Source organism: Falco cherrug, chromosome 7, assembly GCF_023634085.1.
Source record: "Falco cherrug isolate bFalChe1 chromosome 7, bFalChe1.pri, whole genome shotgun sequence".
Lineage (NCBI taxonomy): Eukaryota > Metazoa > Chordata > Aves > Falconiformes > Falconidae > Falco > Falco cherrug.
In genome coordinates, this window is record NC_073703.1 from 41660201 (window position 1) to 41681363 (window position 21163).

At 42.9% G+C, this 21163-nt stretch overlaps 1 protein-coding gene across 2 annotated transcripts in view; it reads left to right on the top strand.

Annotated features, from left to right (window-relative positions):
• Positions 1–5952, top strand: part of PRIMA1 (proline rich membrane anchor 1) — a 54341-nt gene extending 48389 nt beyond the window's left edge. For both annotated transcript variants that reach the window (XM_055716681.1, XM_027804971.2), the window contains exon 4: positions 1466–5952. In XM_055716681.1, coding sequence (XP_055572656.1) covers positions 1466–1565 — 100 coding nt within the window. In that variant the 3' untranslated portion in view covers positions 1566–5952. The remainder of the gene's footprint in view (positions 1–1465) is intronic.
• Positions 5953–21163: the final 15211 nt, after the last annotated feature.

A 21163-nucleotide genomic window follows, 5' to 3' on the forward strand; every position in this document is an offset into this window, starting at 1 on the left:
GCTGAAAAATGGCTTAACAGACCCTTAGTCTCAACAACTCTTCGTCTCCCCTTGCCTTCCGTTTCCATTCTCTAACAGCTGGAATCATGGCTAATACTAACAAGCCTTAACTCTTACCAGCTAGAGAGGCACAAGATATCACAATCAGAAGTATTCTCTTTGAGATTACAAGCAAAACAAATTTATCTTCCTGTAATCGTTCTCCATAAATCTTTCATTAAAACTTTGCTGAAATTAAATGTCATTAAGCATTTTTTTAATTAATCATTGTTTTGTTAAACAATGTCAAGAACAATAGCACAGACTGACTGTTGTATTGCATTTATCTGTTCCTCTTTTTGCCCTCAGAAACACCTTAAACTCAAGGCACTAGTATCTGAAATATCCATGTGGAAAGCACAAAGCTTTTTCCTTCTACTAAGATTAAAGCTTGAGTTTTAAATAAAGGTTATGCCACTTTTGAGAAGTTGTGAGAGGAAACACATGATGTAACATGGTCTGTTACGGAACTTAAGCTCACGTCTCCCTTTTCAGTCACTTCAAAATCTCAAATAAGATCATTTTGCTCTGTGATGTGCAGATACTTGTTAGTTTTCTGCACTTTCTGGGCATTTCCTGCATTGTCTCACAATTAGCATTGGTGGTCCTGGACTGTGTTACCAACTGGTACCAGCGGCCACCAAAAAAAATAAAAAGGGTGGTTGTGCTGAGGAGCTGGTAGATCACAGCAGGTGCCATGTTTCATTCACTAACAACTCAAGACACCTAGAACACAGACATTTGTGTCTGGACTAACAACCTACCCTTCCTTCACAATGCAGAGAAACATAAATGCCTTGGGCACAAAGCATCTGACTCATTTTGCGTATCCACTTCAAGCTGTTCTGAACTGTGTTTTAAAAGTACCTGTTTCTCTCCATTGGCTGTGAAGGTAGTTTGGGGTGGTTACCACAAATGTACATATCTACACTGATCAGATGAGTCCTCTCCTAGTCACCAAACACAGTGGTTTTATGATGACTGTTGAGTTGGGCCCTCAGTGGACACATCTGGTCATCATCCCAGTTTGAATTATGTGGCACTTGGAGGAGAAAGGCCCAGGACTGCCCCAGGGCAGAGCCTGACCCAGGGCCCAGCCTCTGTTCCAGTGATGAAGATGGTGGTGGAGCCTTCGCCTCATGCAACAGGCACACTTGTATCTATACACAGACCAGCATGGGCACTCCAACAGCCCATCATGAGGCCTTAGGACCAGACCCTCCAGGTGGATCATGAGGCTTGACAAAATTTAACTGCTGGTTTGGCCTGTGTTCAGAAAGGGAAATACAGACAGAAAAATTTCAGTATTATGACACATTTCACATGTCTTTGCTTTCAATCTGTATTGACAAAGAAGATGTTTATCTCTGTCCTTTCTTCTCCCCCCCACCCTGCCTATACATCACCGAACCTGGGATCACCCAAGGAAACCAATGAGAAAAGAAGAGAATGGAACCAGTCGGGCTGAATATGCAATGACCTCCTCTCAAAACAACAAAACAGTTGATAACAATGCGGTTGTATAATCCCCGAAACCCCGCCGAGGTGCAGGAGGTGGTAAACTGTCAAAGCACACACACAGAGCAGGCAAGGTGGGTGAGATAAGGCAACGGAAGGAGCTCTGTGGCCAAGGACTTCATTTCAGAAACAGTGCACGCATCAGTGATTCAGAAGAGAAAAGCAGGCTGCTCTTCAGGCTGCTGCTTCTCCAGGGGAGGATAAACTTGCCCACCTGGGCTGCCCAGAGAAAAGGCCTCACAAAGGCATAAGCATTGCATGCTGCATCTCATGAAAGCAATGTTGCAATGCCTCCCGCTTCTTCTTTCTCCTCTCTTCCCGCGCCCCACCCCTTTCCCCCCCCCCCCCCCCCTTTTTCATCTTGAATTCAGTGTCCACAAAAAGCTGCTGAAATAGGATCTTCTGAGGAGAAGGTGATCTGCCAGACTGGCAGCAGCTTATTATAAATGGGTCTGAGGGTCAAGGATGGGAGGTGTCACCTACGTGCTTCTCCAGCCTGTGCAGTTCTGTACACTTATACTTCATCCTTATCATCCCTATTATTTCATTATTAAAAAGGGAACAAAGGTTCCTGTTAAACCATCAAGTAACCAAAAATTGCATGACCTTGTGACACCCCAGGAAATTCATCTGCAGTCTGATGACTATGCAATTTCCATGGCTGAAGACTTTTCAGACAAAAGAAATCAAAATGTAAGATTTTAGCAATTAGCATTGCTATTGAAAGAGAGAGATTATTAAGAGGTGCTTTGAACGTTATTATTTCATAATCATCCTCCTTTTTTGCATCACACTTTAATTTTTATCCTTTAAAAAGCTTTTCCTTTGTGAAATTCCACACATTTCTCTGTGTTTGCATCATGCTGATTCCCCAGGGAAACCCTGACAGGAAAGATGTTGTGTCCATCTTGGCATGAGTATTTGGGTGGGATTGTGATGGAAGTACTAGCAGCCCTTTGATGTCTTCTTCATTCACTGACTAGTGTCGTTTCCTGAAAGCGTTGAGTCTTCTGAACTGACCCACCGAGGTCATTGTAGGTCTGGCTTCGAGGACCACTTTTGAGGGTCTGGTAAGCTAGTTGTGCCCACGTTAACTCAGTCTCTGCCTCTCCTGGGCAGAGGCTGCCGATTGTGCCAAATTCAGCGTAGTAGCTTAGTGTTGTACTTTCCGTGACGTGGATTGCAGACTACTTAAAGCAAAACTGAATCCACCCAAATTCCTTTCACGTAGGATCTCAGGTTAGACTCAGTAAGGAACCCTTAGGATAAAGGCGATGAGACTAGCCAAGATGCTGGTCTTTCCCCACCTCCTGAAAGCTGTCCTTCATATAACACCACCATGTATATGTCTCCATTTACCTCTGTGCTGAAAGTCATGATGCAGTGAAAGACAAATTTCCACCCTGGCTTCTTGTCTGGACATTCAATACCGCTCAGTCTCCATGTCTGTGAGTAACTACCAGGCTCTGACCTAGTCTCGCCCCAGGGCATGGCTGCGCCCCAGCCACCATGTCCCTTGGTACTGCAACACATCAATGCTTTCAGTTTTATATAAGGATGTGCCTGAACTGCAGAAATCAGACCTTGATTTTGAACACATCCCTGTCTGTGGTTGGTCTATCGCCAGGATGTAGAGTTTGGGCTGATGGCAGAGAAAGACGATGGTCTGCAGACCTTCCACAAAAAAGCTCCAGGATGTTCAGATCAGCACTTCCAGCTCAGGCCCATCTGTAGTTTTCTATTACCTATTGAATAATAGGGTGTATGTAAATATAAGTATCTTTTCAATGATAAAATGAAATGCTGCTATATACTGCTGTTGAGGAATTTATGGAGTTATTAATTTAGCTTTTTAGCCTGTCATCACTATGTAGAGGTTTAGCTACATGAAATTATTTTTTAAAGGCTAGACTTTCTTGAGAAGTGAATGCAATTACAAAAGTGAAAGGGAATAAGTAACCCTTTGCCCAATAGTATGATCATTCCCTGCCATATTCATGTTGTGTGCTTGCACAAGACACAGTTATATATTCCTAGATCCAAAGTGTGATTAAAATGACAGAATTTACATTTTGAGTCTAGTATCCCAAATGTCGATTGCCTAAAGCACTTAGCCCCTAAATACTATAATAAAAATATTGCAAGTATATTTCTAGAATATTTTTTAAGCTATAACATTTATTTTGGTGTAGTTACCTATGTTTGCCTTTCTTTTTTTACTCCAGTTGTTTCTGCCTAAACATGGCATAGTTTGAGACTGGTTGCATGTTTAGCTGAGAGTATAAAGTATGAATGCAGATGAGATTAGCATGATAGGGGCTCAGGATTAGCACTTTCTCCTTAAGGTTGTTGATTTTATTTATTTCCTAATACAGCTTTAAAGGTATGCTCTGTAAGGCCAAAATCACAAAAGGGATTTGTAGCTCATCATGTCCATCAAAATGTGTCTGTTTTTGCAAGAAAAAGTCTAAAGAGATGGTCACCAAACACTGTCTGATTTTCAGTGATGTCAATGAGAAAACGTCCTCACTAGAGAAAACCCTGGTGCATGACATAACCCACAAGCAAACCCACCCCAGTTTCCCTGAGGTCTCCTCGGGAGAACATACACATTAAGGAGCATGGAGAGCCAGGAGGCAGGGCATTTCAAGGAGCAGCACATGAAGACTAGGATCTGTTTTCAACTCTGCCACTGATCTGCTGTTTACTAGCAAGTAATTTTGCCTCTCTGTGCCTCAATTTACCCATCTGTATAATCAAGATAAAAATACCAGCTCTGTGGCAGTATTTTGAGAGCTATAATGTGTCTGATTTGCATAGGCAGATATACACTATAATTATATCCAACATGTTGATATTAAGTAAATGTATTAGGGCACATCATTGCTATAATATTTCTTAAACAAACATTCCCCAGTGTACTTCTATAATCTGATGGCCACAGAAGTTCAGCAGCAGACAGGCTGAGAGCTGCTCCTCTGCTTGTCCAGAGCCTTTGCTCTCAGCACTCACACAGCTGCATGGCAGGGAGAGACGGGAAATCTTGCACGGGGTAGTTTTGCCTTTAGATTGCTGCCTAAGTACAGTTGACTACATTGCACCAAAATTTAAGGTGATCTTCAGAAAGGCGCTTGGAAAAGTGTTCTAGAAGCAGATGTAAGACTTCAGAAAAGAAAGGCCAGAAAGGCAGTGTCACTGCGGAGTGGTTTCTGAAGTATGCCGATGTGGTTTAAGGCTGTGTTTAACACTCTGCAGACTACTTGCAAAGCTTTTATAAATGAGGCTTCTGTGCTTCCTTATTGTGCTATAATTAAATACAAAGGGAAAGGAACAGTCTTGATGGATAAGGGCTTCACTAAGCAGTGACCCTGGATTTGGGGAACTGGCAATCCAAAATACAGCTTTACAAGTATTTCAAGTTTAGTTTTAGCCATCAAAATATCAGGGGTAGAAAGGCCCTGCATAGCTCTGTTCACAAAATAGCCAGATCCCCGACAGACACAGAGGTGGCCAATTCCTACTCAGACATTAACTGCTGTGCTCTGACCACCACCAGACAGACTCCACAAACTGCTGTGCTCAGTCTGCAGGAGAGCATCAACTCCAAGTTTCTTCTCAAGGATCACCACTAGCAGACAAAAGCAGGGAATGCACTTTAATGGCCTGAGCTGCAGAGTGTTGAGTTTCCTCGGTCCTCAGCAGCACCGGGAAGGTGGAGCTGAAGCCCCAGCGCTGCCACCCTTCCTGGCTCAGGCTGGACACAGTGGTGTGCCCAGGAAAGCATCTCCACCTTGGATAGATGCTGCAAAAACAGACACGGAAGAAAAGAGGAAAGTTCCACTAAGTATAAGATATAAATATATTGAGAGATATATATCTATACAGAGACCTAATTGTCCAGTCTTGCATGCCATATGGTCACAGCATGTGAAGCAAGTGTGGGCCTCCTGCTCCAACCAGGTCATGACCATAGATGCTGCCAAGCAACGGAGAATCAGGCCTATGGTAGATACGTATTTATAATACTCCCTGCACCTGTACAAACAGAAATATATTATTTTAAACTGCAAAATAGTGTGTTTAAATCAATGCATGAATGTAAATATTCTAAGATCTGCCTTCTTGACTGTGCACCACATGTACAGATGAAAACAAATATTGTTTATAGGAAATCTGTATCAGTGGTTAAATGACTAAAGAGAAAAAAATTATCAGAATTAATGTTGTCATGTTTCTCAAACAAGCCATTAATGTATATTTAGTATTTAAGGATATTGCTCAATAAATATGTTCCGTACCAAAAACTGTGTTGCATATACAGATTGTGCAGTACCCTATTTTACAAAGGCACATAATTAATTTTTATTTTAAATAAATATGTACTTGTAAAAAGTTTCCTGTGTCCTGTCAGTTGCATAGCTGAGAACAGAGTCTACACATTGAAGAGAAACGCTGAAAGGAGGAATGGCTGCGGTGCCTCTTGAGGCACTTCTCCTCCTGCCCAGATTAACCCTGCTTGCTTGGATACTTTCTGTTCCGGTTTTGGAGAAGCTCATGGCTGCTGCTTGTGCCCGTGTCTGGCTGGGTTTGGTTCTGTCTCGCCTAACCTTGCAGCTTTAGTCCCAGACACATGCACTGCTGGTGCTTCATAAATGAAGGAATTACATTCGTACATTCCTGCAGCCCCTCAAAGCTCAAGAAACCTTTTCTCTTTATGCCGAAGGTGGTGCAAGTTTCCCTAACAAGTTTCTAGGTTTAGATTGATTTCTTTATCTTTCACATAATACTTTGAACTTTGTTTATTTTGATGCGAGAGATAATGTGCAGTGTTTTACATCCTAACTCCCTGCACAGACTCCACCCTCCCCTTTCCATGCAGGAGCAAAAGCAAATTATGGACTAGTCCTTCAGCAGGTCAACACTCTGACTTACAGTAGCTAAACACAGATCCTTTGGCCGGGATTCACCCCTCACAGTTTTATGCCTTTACCAGACAGGAGTGAAGAGCACAGTCTGTGTGAAGTCCTATGAAGTCAGGGGGTCCTCACAACCTGAAGCCTCCTTCACAGCTGGGCTCTTCTTTCCCCAGCCACAAAAGGAGCCTAAAGTAACTCCCTGGGGACTGCCAGCAGCTGAATACCAGCCAGGGAGTGGGAGGATGGTTGCCTTTAATTCCCATGACAGTACACCCTAACAGTTTTCGTTGATTCCTTGGGAATTATTTCGTGTCCCCATTTAAAGAACCCCTTAAACAGGACAGACCAACATTAATGCAAAGTGATCAGGTAGAAGTTTAATGAATTAGTAATAATCAATAACAATAACCATTATGCCATATACTATGATAGCCATCAGCCTTAAATATCAGGCGTGTTTTGTAAAAGAAAACTTCCATGTTAAAACCTCCCTGTGACCACCGAGAAAGAAAATGCCCCTGGAAGGCATCGGACCTTCTTCAGGCATCAAAGCCGCCAGGTCAACATCTGTAGCTCCAGCCTGCAGCAGAGGAAGAAGGATGTCACTTTGAAGAGGAAACTGCCACGACTGGGAAGAGACCACTAAGAAACGAGTCTTCAGAAAAAGGTAGGGTGCAACCCTGGGGAAATTCGGGTTAGGTCCCTCAAGTCCTACTAACAGTAAAAATATCAGCCCAGAATTTGCCGCCATTTGGCTGAGCCCTCACGATGCTTTAGTCATGGTGAGATGGTCACAGGAATCAATGCATAAGCATGATAAAAAAATGACCCAAGTACCAGTGCTCTTCAGCGAGAAATGCAAGTACTGGGTGCAAATGTGTTCAGACTGGAGCGCAGCAGAAGAGCTCCAAACCTAAGACCAAGGTTATGTCTTGTGCATAGTTGAAAACATTGCTAAATCATATGAGACACAGCAACCTGGCATGCTGAAGAGCCTGGTGTTGCCTGTTGCACTCTTCCTCCACTGCCCCATCACTGGGAAGTGGCGTTATGGTACCAAAAGAGGAATTAGATTACTGGGTCTTAATAGTATTTGGAGAGGGAGCAAGAGATTTGTTAATGAGAAAGATGCAGGGTATTCTGTGATTTCGGTAATATACAATCATTATCAAGTGCATTTCACTGGTTTCATCTGGACACATGCATTGCCAAGGTCTACCTCATTTTAATAGACGTCTACTACAATTAGTTTCAAATCACAGCTTTCTCCATTTCTGAAAGATGCTCTGATCTGGGCATGCTTGATTCACACAGGTGTAATCTTCACCACCAAAACAATCGGATGTTTAAAAAAACCCCACAACTGATGATTTAGTATATGCCAGTCTTCAGTTACTAAAGTGTTAACATTCTTAACATTAATGGATATTTCTTTTCTACCAAAAATATCCCCTCAGAGCTGATCTTCCATTTAATAAAGATTTTATCTAAGCCATTTCCTTAAGGTTCTTTCGTAATTGTTATGTCTTCAACAATTTTTGTAGCACAGAAACAATTGTCTAATTGCAAGCTAATAGAGAAGTTGCCCTTGAAAGTGGCCTGAATCTAATTAATTTTTTTAGTATTCAGGAAAAAAATACTGGGAGTATTAATACCAAGATTCCTGGCATGTTCTGAACTTGTTTTATTTTTGGTTCCGTTTAAAACAAAAGCAGTCACTGCCACATTTAAACACTTGTCCTGCTGCTCCTGTCTTGCACCGTGGCACAGTTTGGTATATCCATGGGGATTAGCAATTCTCCTGATTAGACTGAGCATCCAAGCAATGCCTGTGCCATACCAGTGTCCTTCTGGCCCAGCCCATCCCGGTGTAAGCACCCACAAGGTGCTGCAAGCCCTGGCAAGGGCTCCTGACCTGAGCAGCTAATATACAACACATAGCATGTCCTGGAAGCCACAGAGGGAGGCACCAAAGCCTGGAAGAAGTATGTAGCCTTTGAAGAGATGTTTTCTGGGGAGGGCTAGGGCAGCTGCCGGGTGCAGGATACATCACCAACACCCACTTTGTGCCCCCAGTACACGCAGTCACTGAATAAGTTAAGATATAGCAGCGGCAAGATGATTGAGGCTGGGGGTAGGTAGTCAAACCCCCTTTATCATATGTTATAAAATGCCATAAAAATATTATACCCATAAAAGAAGCATTATTGTAAACTGACCAGGGTTTCTGATCAGCCTCAGGTGCTGCTGAGGCGGTGGCTGGACAGGGCAAATGTGATGCATGGAGACCCAGCTCTGCCACCCTTAACAACTTACAAAAGAAAATCCTACAGACTAATTTCTACCTCGCTGTATAAATGGCAAGGCTTTAAGAAGCTCATTTTATCATGAGTGCTGGCTAGATACATCAAATCTTTTTTCTGGCTTGTTGGTTTCCTAATCTGTAAGCTCTCATAAAACCACAGTTAAATGGTATTTATATATATATCTGTGTGAAAGTATTTTATATTATATATCACTGTGGCTGAAAGAGAAAGGAAATTTCTTTGTAAATAGCAGCTGGCTGTTTTGCTTTCCTATGTATTGATATAAATTTAACAAACTCGTTTTTGTGTAGCACAAAAAGAACTAGGAGCTGGAACGTGAATAAATTTCCCTCTACGTTCAGCATCACTTCCCTCTGCACACGCAAACAGAAATGCTTTCAGTATTTAAGGTTTCATTTAACTCAGTCGTAGTTGGAAACAGAAAAGAAAATATAAAGAAAAGCAACGGTATGGCAGACACATCCCAGTGAACGAGCCTGTGAGCTAGAGACAGTCTTTCCTATTTTGATTTGTAATTTGAAGGTAATTCAATTAGACATTTCAAGCAATTTAAACATTCATGCATTGTCCAGCACCAAAGCTTGAACTGTTCAGTAGCAAACTAGACCTGACAGCCTTAGCAGGCTGAGTAAAAATCCCAATGTTTAAAATGAAAAGCCCTCACCTAATTGATGCCTACCGGAAAATTTTAAAAAAAACGGGGGTGCAAAGGGAGACAGGGGGGCTGGGAGAAGTACAAACAGCAGAATGAGGCGTATATCCTGGCTGGGGTCTTCACACCTCATTTGCAGCCATTTGCTTAACAGAATATTTCAAGGCCTGTATTTTCCTTTTAGAGAGAGATCAAAATACAAGCGCACCTGCTCATCCATCTGCTCCACCTCTCCGGTGGTCGCTGAAAGGCAGGCAGGCATTTAGGAGTAAAACGGAAGGGAGCTGCAGCTGCTTAGGAAAGCTGGATGCTTCCCACCCACGCTCAGTAGCACCGAGGCATCAGAAGGCATCATCTGGTGCCACGGCCCCAGCTCTGTACCCATGCAGCAGGAGAAAGCCCTGCCCAGACCTGTGGCTCGCTCAGAGATGGCAGGGAGAAGTCAGAGAGCAGGAAAACCAATCACCATGCCCATTTCACACACAGCAAGGCATTGCACGGCCCCTTGCCCAGCAGCACGTGTGGAGCCTGCAAGGGGCCAAGGGGCCAAGCCCACCACCCACTGCCCCGCTCCGCCCAGCTGGCCACCAGCAGCCAAATCCCTGCGGGGGGTAACCATGGGGTGCATGGCTCTGTGCCCACAAACAGAGATACTGGCTCCTCGGGTGACAGCTTAGTGATGTTAAAACACTGTATAATAACAATGCAAGAATTCATAGAGTCATAGAATGGTTTGGGTTGGAAGGGACCTCAAAGACCATCCAATTCCAACCCCCCTGCCATGGGCAGGGGCACCTTCCACTAGACCAGGTTGCTCAAAGCCCCATCCAGCCTGGGATGGGGCATAACTTCAGGGGGAACTTCAAACAAGGATGTTTCAGAGCCTTGTTTGCTTTGAATGCTTTGTCCCTTGTGACCTCTGAATCCAGGAGAAGGAGAGCGATTTGTCTTTTCCCAAACAAGCTGCCCTGGAAGCAGAAGGTCATGCTGACCTATCGACTGGCTGGCTGGCAGGCAAGACTGCTTTGATGGACACAGATTTGGGCTGCTCAAAGTCATTCTTTCAGTAACGACTTCTAGAGGCAGGTGATGAAAGCATCAAGAAACATCAAGTAAAATTTTTCTGGCAGGATACACGCTTTCGGTGTCCCTTCAATGCCTTTTCAGAGAATGTCTGGAGCAGAAAACTGACCTGCAAAAATTCTCAGGAATGTATCACACGTATCCCCTCTTCATTTTAAGGATTATGCGGGACCAAGTTTGCCTAAAACCCCAAAAAGTATATATAGTACATATGGATAGAGGGTACCATGGTAATTTTCCTTGAGCCTTTCTATTTGACGACCCAGTGTTCAGTGTGCTTATAACTTATTCAAGTGTGAACAGTTTGTGCTGAAATTTCCCATGCTGACTGTACGCTGCAAGCTGACCTTTGTATTTGCCTATGAGTTGCAGAAGAACAATTCCGTTGGTTTTAATAATGGTATTTGGAGAAAAGAAATGAAAACAAAACCCAGCAGTAACTTCTGGCTGTTTTATTAATAATCTCTAATTCCTCAAGCCTTTAGAGAAGGAATTAAATTTGCAAGCAGATCAATGCTTTTATTGCCAGTTACAAGCCTCCGGAAACTCACCATTTCCCTTCTTTACAAGCTACTTGAACTGGACAGGTAAATCCTCTGAAAAGTCTGTCTGCAGTGAGCTTGCTCTACCTCTTGGCATTCCTACTAATGAACTTAACTCAGGTTAAGACACTGGATTTCAGTCAGTTCTTGTCCAAGAATTAATCAATTCAGTATCTGTGAATGAAGTAGGGGTAGAGCTAAATAAAAGCAATTCAACTCCTTTTTTTAAAAAAAATATGGTTTGGGAGGTTCAAAACTATTTTCACATTCAGTTCAGAATTAACAGTGAGTTTTACTCCAAGTATTTGCAATAGTTAGCAAGTCAGATGCTCTCATGTTCAGATATCTTGATAGAAACAGACCTTAGTAGAACAGAAAAAACACTTAGCAGAAACAAACAATCTCAACAAAGGAGAATCTTCCTACCCACTGTGTTAGTGGGAATGAAGAATATTTTCAGTGTTGCCTTCGAACAGGTGATGCTGATCATACACGCAGGTAGAGACCCTCAGCATGAGAAATCCCTTGATGAATGACCACATGGATCTGCTCTGCCCTCCTCTTTCCTGGTACTGTGGGCAGCACACAGACAAAGCTGCAATTCAAAGGCTGTTCAGACGTGCCTGCTGCATGTAGGCACAACAACACACACGTGCAGATACACATACATACATGGTGCCTGTCTAGAAGTGCACAACTATTTGCAATTGTCAATGAAAATGCAGTGTAAACTGTTTCAGGCCATGTTTTGAAACAAGCTTTGCTCCCTGCCCCAATCACTAAGGCAAAACTGTTAGAATCTGGTGCTCTGAAAAATGATGGGGGGGAAATGGACTAGGAGATATCCCTGGGTTTATCCTTTTCCCTATATTTTTTAGTTACTGATGGTACTCATCTGAAGTCTACGTTGTTGGGTTTTTTTCTCATGCCTCATCACCTGCAATATGAATTCAGGTGTCCAAATTGAGGTTTTGTCTGCATTTGAGCAACTCATCATTTTCAGATTATGATCTTTCTGACCCACAGTTGTACTCAAGGAGGTTGCCCAGGAAGTAAATAAATGCAGATTTAGCAATCAGTTCTGTAGCTGAAGCATCAGACTGTGTGGTACTCACAAGGTCACCTGCCAGCTTCACTGGCCCTACTAGAAGCAGTAGAACTACTCCATAACAATAGGCATGGGGAAAAGCACCTGAAGTTTAATTTATTAATTGTAATTTCATGTAGGAATTGTGTTGTTAAGATAACATGGAAGATGGAGCCAAGCACTTTTAAAATTAAAATTTACCATTTCTGAGTCAAAAATATAGTCTTCTCTGAAATGCTCTCTACTGTACAAACAGGAGACTGATCCACCGTAAGTTTGAGGAATGTTCTAAATTCAGCATTCCCTTTGAAAGAGTTTTAACAAGATGAGTCTTGTGATGAAATTCCATTTGGTATTTCTACTGTGCTGGCTGCTGTCAAAACGCGATGAGACATTCTCTGCCCAGCACCGTGTAATGTGAACAGACTCAACTTTTGCTGTCAGGATGCTGAGGGATATCAATAAAATTGCAGTTTCCCTTTTCATATGGGAGAAGAGGTTTATTCTCAATACCTATGATTTATGAAGCCCGACTTACGAAGCCACTGAATACCTGAGGCAGGATTCCGCTCACCTAATTTTAACCAAACTGAAGATGTGGTGTTTAATATGTTGAAATTATCTAGAATCTTGTGAGCAGTGGAGAAAGACAGCACCTCCAAGTGGCAACCCATCTTACCCTGAAATTAGTACCTACACGTGGGGGGCTGAGGAGCCCCAGCCCGTTTGGCTGTGCAGGACAACTGCTGAGACACGGGACATCGCTCCCAGGGTCTGAACTTATTGATGGTGAGAGGGCAGATGCTGCTGCATGCAGGCATTTCAGCAGGCAGGTATCATTCAGTCCAATGATGTCAGACACTCATCCCAGTGGGAAATAATGAAAAATTAAGTAATCATCATCATCATCATCATCATCATCATCATCAATAATCAGACTAGGAACAATCCATCCAAAACTGGACACATTCATACAAACTTATACAGAAGATCCAGCTTTATTCTGGAAAACACAGTGGGCTAATTAATATCAAACGACTAGAAAATTTGATGAAAAACACTCTGTGTGTTTGCGCACGCATGTATGTGCACACATGTATGCAATTTAGTTCAGCCTGGGCAGAAAGATGTTATTCTGAAAATAATAATTCTTGGGCAGACAATAGCTTTGAGGTCACTTGCACAATCTGGTCAGGCTTCCACTGAACAGGACAACTAGAAAGCCTGCAGCACATCCTCCTCACCCCCGGTTAGCAGCAGCACATGCAGTGCAGGATTCCACAGCAGCCATGGGGTTGCAGCTGCTGGGAGGCTCAGCTTCCCTCTCTGGAGACAGACACCCAAACTGGGACCTCACAGGGGTCTGGAGAGCAGGCAGGAGAGGAGCCCAGGGTCCCAATCCAGCTTTCTAGCAAGGCCATCTCTCCAGTGATGAACATGGAAATGCAGGCTACACATGGACTAAAACATGAAGGCTCTCTCCCCACAATCCATTTTCTTTTTTTATTAATAATTAAGATATTTATGTAGTTAAGAGAAAACGGCAGCAGCCATAGGACACCTCCTTCAAATTGGTTTTTCCTCCTGGTTTTGAGCAGTTTCTCATATCAAGGAAAGCTACTCGGCACGCAAATGAGGAAGCAAACCCCCTTTGAACCAACTCACTTCTTCACTTCTAGGGTGAGGGGCTGCATCATCTGTCCAAGCTGGCTGGTCACACACCATCGACAAGAATGACCAGAGGTGCCTGAAAAGCCAACTCATCCCTTTTGATGGCTACAGTCTGTCACTGTCTCCTGAATTCAGCACGCATTGCACAGATGTGCCCTTTCTCCAAGGGAACCAAGCAGCTGAAAGTAGCATGACACTCCATCATCTTAGGAAAGCTTAAAAACAATCAACACTGAGTTTGTCTATGAGTTTTCAGGGATTTTCTGCCTTGACTTACACCTAATCAGCAGAAATAATCAAAAAAGAAAGAGATTCTAGAATAGACCAGCTACCAACCCACCTTTCCCAAACATTTCAAGATCTCAAGCCCCATTTACTCCAGGAAAATATGCCTTTATTCAACAAATATTCCTGGTGATGTTTTTTGTAGCATGAAGTGCATTTTTTGAAATAGCTGTTTCACTATGTTTTCCAAACGTAGTAACTGTTTTCCTGTTTACACAAACAACTTGTCTATACAGGATGAGAACTGCTTCAGAACAATTTCTCTTGGTCAGATTATGCACCAGTACCTCTAGAGTTTGTTTGGAAAACAATCATAATTTAAAATCTTGCTTTGACCTGTATTAACTTTCACCTGTAGTTGAATTAAGACAATGACCTATAAATAATGTGCATGAAGGAGATAGGTCATCAGCTGAGGCTGCAAACCCTCGATGCTAGGTGGGAGAAGGGGATCCCAGCTATCAAAGGCATTGCAGGAAGTACAATGCCCAGCAGATGATTCTGGCTGCTAACAATTACAGATGCTGCCGGATCTGAAGAACTGAGTAGGGGAAGCAGAGTTGTGTTGTGTGTTTTTTTCTAGGGGGGTGCACTACGTGTCCTGAGTTCAGTGGCTGGGTGCCCGTGGACTTGGCTGATGTAGGATCTGGATTCATGTTCAGGTTTTCCAGACCAAAGAAAGTGCTGTTATATTTTGTGCAGAGTTCTGGAGCCTGAAGCACATAGAAGGATGTTTTTTGAAATGCAAGTACAAAAGATTTGTCTAAAATTTCCTTTTGCATAAAGGAACACATTTTAAAACGACACTGGAAACTAAAACAGTTATTTCCTATTATGTTCTGCACATCTTATTCCAGACTTAATATACCAGGAGACAGACTAAGGAGATACGCAAATGATGAGATTCTTATTTGCAGGAGAGGAAAAAAAAAACCTTCGGCAACGAAGACAGAATTCACCCACATGTCATATGACAGTGATAACTAAACTAATATAAATTAGACATGACATTTGGATGCTGAAGAATAACCTACATTCCACATTTGTTGTGATGATTCACACCAATGAGCTTGACCCAAAAAATGCTACACGAGTGCTCAGTATTGTTAATAATAATCATTATTCAGAGAATTCCCAGCTGGATTAATTCAACTTCCTTTCTGCAACAGCTCCAGTCTCCTTTTATTTAGCATGTTCATTTTATTCACTTCTAAGTAAATGTGATTTTCTCAGCAGATGCCTTTATTTTTGTATTTGAATATTTGACTCAGCAGAGCTGAGCAATGGGCATCCTATCCCCGCTCGCTGACTTACCGCTCTGGCTCTGCCTCGCAGCCCCACGTGCCGCGTGCAGCCATCCTCAGAGAAAGTCACAGCTCTGGAAAGGCACTGAAGGGAACAGCTGTCACGTTCTGATGAAGCCCGTGGGTGCAGATCATATCCTCCTGTCTGACTTGATGTCAAATGATAATCGCAAGGCCTGTGCATTTTGATACAACTTTTAGGGAATCAGTCTTACCAGTATGATAAAGTGAACAGGCTATGAGTCCTTGAAAACACAATTTGAAACTCTCCTGGGAAAGGAAGGTGGTGGGGTTTTCCTGGTTCTTCATCTTTGTGATTCAAAACAACTCAACAAAAAGACAGATTTTTAGCTAAAAGCCACGCTTTCAGACCACATTTTAAACTCTCCTATCTGCTGTTATAGCTGTAGCTGTATCCTTGATAGACCTCGTCTGCATCCACAAACCAGCTGTGGAGATTGGCCAGTGGCTCAGGGAGCATCACCAGCTGTATGGAAGCTGAATTTAAAGAATTAGGGACTGTGGCAGGAGCTTTTTCCCCGTGACCCCTGGCAGGCTCGGGGGGACCTGTGCAAGGCTGTAGAGACACATTCTCCTGTACGTGCCTAGTGGCACAAGAGCCTGTGGATGACACCAGGCTCTGATGGGATGCAGGTACCAAATCGCTCGTCTCCAGATAAAGCACTGCAGCTCATACAAGCATTTGCCACTTCTTTGTTGGTTGCTTACCTGGCTTTCATCTCATAGAGGGCTGAAATTTTTTTCTTGTTTTTTTTTTTTTTTTTTTAAAAGGGTAAGTGTTTTCTGGATTTAGCTGGTACTTTAAAGTTTTGGACAAAGGAAGAATCAAAGCCTTGGTTCCTCCCTGGACCATGTGGGTAAAAGGCAACAGGCGATCACCTAGGCTGAGTTTGCATTAGCTTTCATTAGCTCACAGAGAGCATGATTGGTCTCTCTTAGTCAGCATCAGTGAATATAGTCTCAGAGTTGAGGTACACTGAGGTAGCTAATTTGGAGACATCAATGTAAGGCTTGCAAAGAGCATTTGCTGGAGTCAGGAGAATTTTTTTCCAGTACCCCAGGGAACCAGAGGTAATTATTTCCATATACCCCCATCACCTCCCTGAAGGCAAATGAGGCTCCTTAGACAGAGCCCAGTCAACTCCCCAGTGGGGACATACACCCTACATTTACTGGAAATGAGTGCTGTAGGAAGGGATGAACTAGGCAAAAAGGTCATTTGTCTGATCCCATTTCCCAGGTACTAATTTCAAATTATAGAAGTAACAGAACTGACACCATTCTTCAGAATGTTGTTCTCTTTTGTTTTCTCTTTTATCTCTTTTATTTAATATTTTGATTATTTATTGGTTGATCCTGTTTTCATAGGGTGGGGAGGGGGGAGTTCCCCATTTATTTTTTTTCCCAACCTCCTGGATGCTACCATGATTTATAGCATTTTTTTTCTTCACAAAACCCAAGGTACTGGAAGAAAGAAGTGTCTTATGGGTAACATCAATTTCTGATAAAGAAGAGTCACCCAAGAACAGAAATAACGTACAGTCCTGCCCCACTAATGAGTGCATGCTGCAATCTGTCCCTCCTATAGAATTATACTATTTGATGCAAAACTGAGCAGCTGCCATTCATATAACAGAGCTGAGACCTTCACCTGGTAAATAGTCATGTAGTCCCACTGGAGTCAAGGAACCTCAGTTTTACTGAAAGCAAAGATCCATCCCCTTCGCTCCCTTCATCAAGTGGCCAGAAAAAAAAAGTGGTGCCGTTGTGAACCAGTATCTGCCTTATTCCCTCTCCCCAGCTGTGTTGACTGTGGTTGCTCCTGCACAGCACTATGCCCTCTGCCTGAAGCTTGAGGATGGCTTCCAGCCTCCCAGAGCTTTTCATTACCTTATCTCCATTATTTAGACAAATACAGAACACTTCTCCAGACAGGTTGCAGGGCGCCAGTTTATCTGCATTATTGTAATAATGAGCCTTTATCCACAGTATCCAGCCTCTCCTTAAACATCAGTCACTGCCTGATTAATGTTCTGTAAATAGGGGGATCTCCATGCCACAGTACTAGACGTACTGCCCTCCTCTTTTGATCCCACTCCACTGTGTTTCACTGCTTGCTTCTTGTTTTGCTCTTCTGACACCACCTGACCACTTGCCACCTTTTTTACTGTTAAATAACCAGTCAGAGGAACATTCACTACCTGTTTAATAGGACCTGTGTCACACATTCAAATTAGTTGAGCTTTAATGCGTTAACCTAGCTGGTCAGGGCAAAGAGTAGCTGAGGTGTCCTGAAGCTGTGACATGTTAATAATAACTGTTATTTTGGTGTCTGTACAGCCCATGAAATATTGCCAGGGTCAGGATGTCCCAGGGCTAAGCATGATGCTATGTAATTACATGGAAGGCGAAAACCCATAACCCATTGATTTTATTCTGGGAACTATATGAAGCTATCCTGTAGCAAACCAGTCAAGTGATACAGAGCTTTTGGGGTGACATACTTATTTTACATGGGGTTTTGAGGATCACTTTATTTCTTTTAAATTCCAGGTTATAAAAAATGATCAGAGAGAGACAAAGCTGTATATTTTCCCTGTGCTCTGGCTTCTCAGAAACATAATCCTATAAATGTAGCCATATGTGCAAACAGCATTTCAAATGCCTTCTAGGGGCTCTCGCTGTGCTGCTCAGGACGAGATATGCTTATGCACTATCTGGAAGTCTTGGCAAGAGGAAGACAAGAGCAATTTCAAAAATGTGGTAGGTCATCATGTTTCATTAAAACATGCTAAGATATACAAATCTAATATAGATAGCGAAATAAGATGGAACACAGCTTCTTTTTGAGCCAAAGACAGGAAACAGGATTTATAAGAATCAGTCCCAATTTTCTGAGTTGTCTGTTGGAATAGAAGTTCCATTCCTGGCAGAAGGACATTTATCTTTGTAGAGGAATGAAGCTGGGTTAATTAACAATATACAGCTGTGAACTGGCTTCAGGGGCGGTGGGTTGGCTGATGTGGATAAGGGGCAGCTGTGGCTGGTTCCTGCTAAGTAGTTAAATAGCTCTAAGGGGTATGGAAGAGGAGCAGCCAATAAGAGAGATCTAGAAGAAGCAGAGGGAGGTGAGAGAGAGCCCTGGATGCAGCAGAGGCAAGAAGCAGGATGCAGCAGAGGCAAGAAGCAGGATGCAGCAGAGGCAAGAAGCAGGATGCAGCAGAGGCAAGAAGCAGGATGCAGCAGAGGCAAGAAGCAGGGTGGACTGGACTGGCCCGGCCTGAAAAGTATGAAGAAACAGCACAAATGGTAGATGAACTGATGAAACCTTGTGGGGGATTGGTGACTGCCAGGGCAAGGTGTGGGAACTACTTACTGAAGTTAACCTGGTATGGGATGGTAAAAGCCTTGCTGCAGCCAGCTAGTTTTGAGAGTGCTGCGACAATCTTCTTTTGGCTCCATGTGTGAGGCCTCTGCCTCATCACAGATAGGTATGTCATGAGAGAGATCCAGTTATGTTGGGCGCTGTGCATACACATAACAGGAGATATTCTGTCTCCAAAGAACTGAAGAGATAGCAAAATCTAGGAGAAATGGAGAAATCTTACTCCCATTTGAAAATGGGAAAATTGTGGGACAGAGTGACCTGCACAAAAAAAGAAGGCTCACAAGAAACAGCCCAAAAAGATCACACTTCTTGGGATGCCCATAGCATCCAGTGAGCTGAGGAGGCCTCAGCAAGAGTCTGGCAAGTTACCCCTGTGTCCAGAGTCCAACCATGTCAGTATGGTCCTAAAACCTCAGCAACTACCTCTGGTGACAGCTACATTCTGAGCCACAGCAACCCGCAGTCTGTAGTGGAAATCACTGCCTTGTGATGCTTCCCCCCCAAAGTTTTTCCTTTTGGAAGAAATGCATTTTTGTTTCAATGGAGAAAGCAGTTCAAAGGCAGGGTAACTTTCCTTAACTTTCCTAAAGAGGAAAAGAGGTCATATATCCTGTCATTTTCTTACAACCACTTTAAACATCTGCAGACCTCATGGTTTGCTTGTCCAAACCAGTTAGGACTGGGAGGTTTCTATTTTTCTTTCTAGCTGCAGGAAAAAGCTAATAAAACAAAAGGAACATGCCTCAGAGCAGCATTTCAAACAGAAAATTATCTACCCTGAAGATGTGAAAACCCATTTTGCTATATTTATCAGTTTCATAGCAGAGAAAGGTCAAAATGTGAATTTATCCAGCAAAATCAGCAAAGCCTCTCAGGCTTCCACTGTCAAACCAGCATAGAACTAAAACTGCATCTTACGGTTTAATGTTGGCAGAGCTTGCCTTTTTGCTGTAATCGAAATCTTCTATAGAAGGTTTGGGGTATCGAGACAACACAGGTTCAGGAAAAATCTGATTTTCCACAAATTCGGTATTAAAAAACCAAAACCCAAACCAACAACAACAACAAAAAAACAAAAAAAAAAACACCACCCAAACAACAACCAGGAAAAATGATGCAGAATCACTTCTGCTCTAGAGCATGCCAAATCCATTAAGTTAATTAGTTAGGCAGTTGACGTTCTGACTGGACATTTTTTCTTTGTTTAGAATCTTTCATTCTTCACAAAAGATCTCTCATTATTTCTTATCTAAACAAACACCAATATACAAGAATTCTGCAAACAGTTTGCTGATAAAATTTTTGTCTAAACAATCACAATCTGAAATTTGAACAGTGTGACCTATGTGACCCATTACGTAAATTCTATTTTCTCTTCTCTTGTAAACCAGTGGCTCAGACGTTTATAAACAACTTTGTTTATCCCTCTCTCAACAATTAGTTTCAGTCCAAAATAAGTTTCCTTGTAAGATTTCTATTTTTAAAAAACAACAGGGAGATGAATGACAGGACACTTGAATGTAAATGTCCGTTCTGTCATGTACTTCTCATAAGACAGGACATGACAAACAAAGCCAGATCCCCAGAAGACATCTAACAGATCAGTCCAAAAGGCAGGGCTTTCAGATGCCTCATCACCTGTCCCCTGGCTTGAAATGGGCTTCAATTCCCAGGCTGCTAGGATCCTCCCAGTACAGTAGCTCTGTTCTGGGCACACACACGCTTCCATCTATTCAAGCAGTGCTGAGTACTAAAACTCATCAGGAATCACAAACCGGTTATTTCTTCTGCCCCAGTTTGACTGGGATGTGCAGGGATGCTGGCTTGGCAGCCCGGGGCTGGAGCACTGACAGGAGGCGGGAGGGCATTGCAATCAGTGCCCTGCTCCAGTCAGTATTGTGCAAAGTGGGGAGAGAGGAAAGAAAAGAAAGAAATCCCTACCCAAAAACACTGGGGGAGGCCACAGACTGCAGGTAAGAGCCAAATTCAGACTTTGGCAAAGCAGCTGCTTTATCTGCCAGGGAAGTAGGAAACACTGCATCTCCCCATTCCCCACCACGGCGGCTGTACTGCATGCAAGTGGAACTGAAATGGGCTAGGTGTTTACCTAAAACTGGCTAGGCATTTAAATATGGTTTTCACAAATGCTAACTCTGCACCAAGGAAGGCAAATACCTCCAGGAATCATTTAGGCACTGAAGCCCACGAGCCAGACTGGTGATGGCCAGTTATTTCTGTTTTCTGGGCTCCGTGGAAAGAAGCCCCTAGAAATATCAAACACCAAGATTCCTGTAGGTATATACAAGCTTGCTTGTCTTCATCAGCCTTCA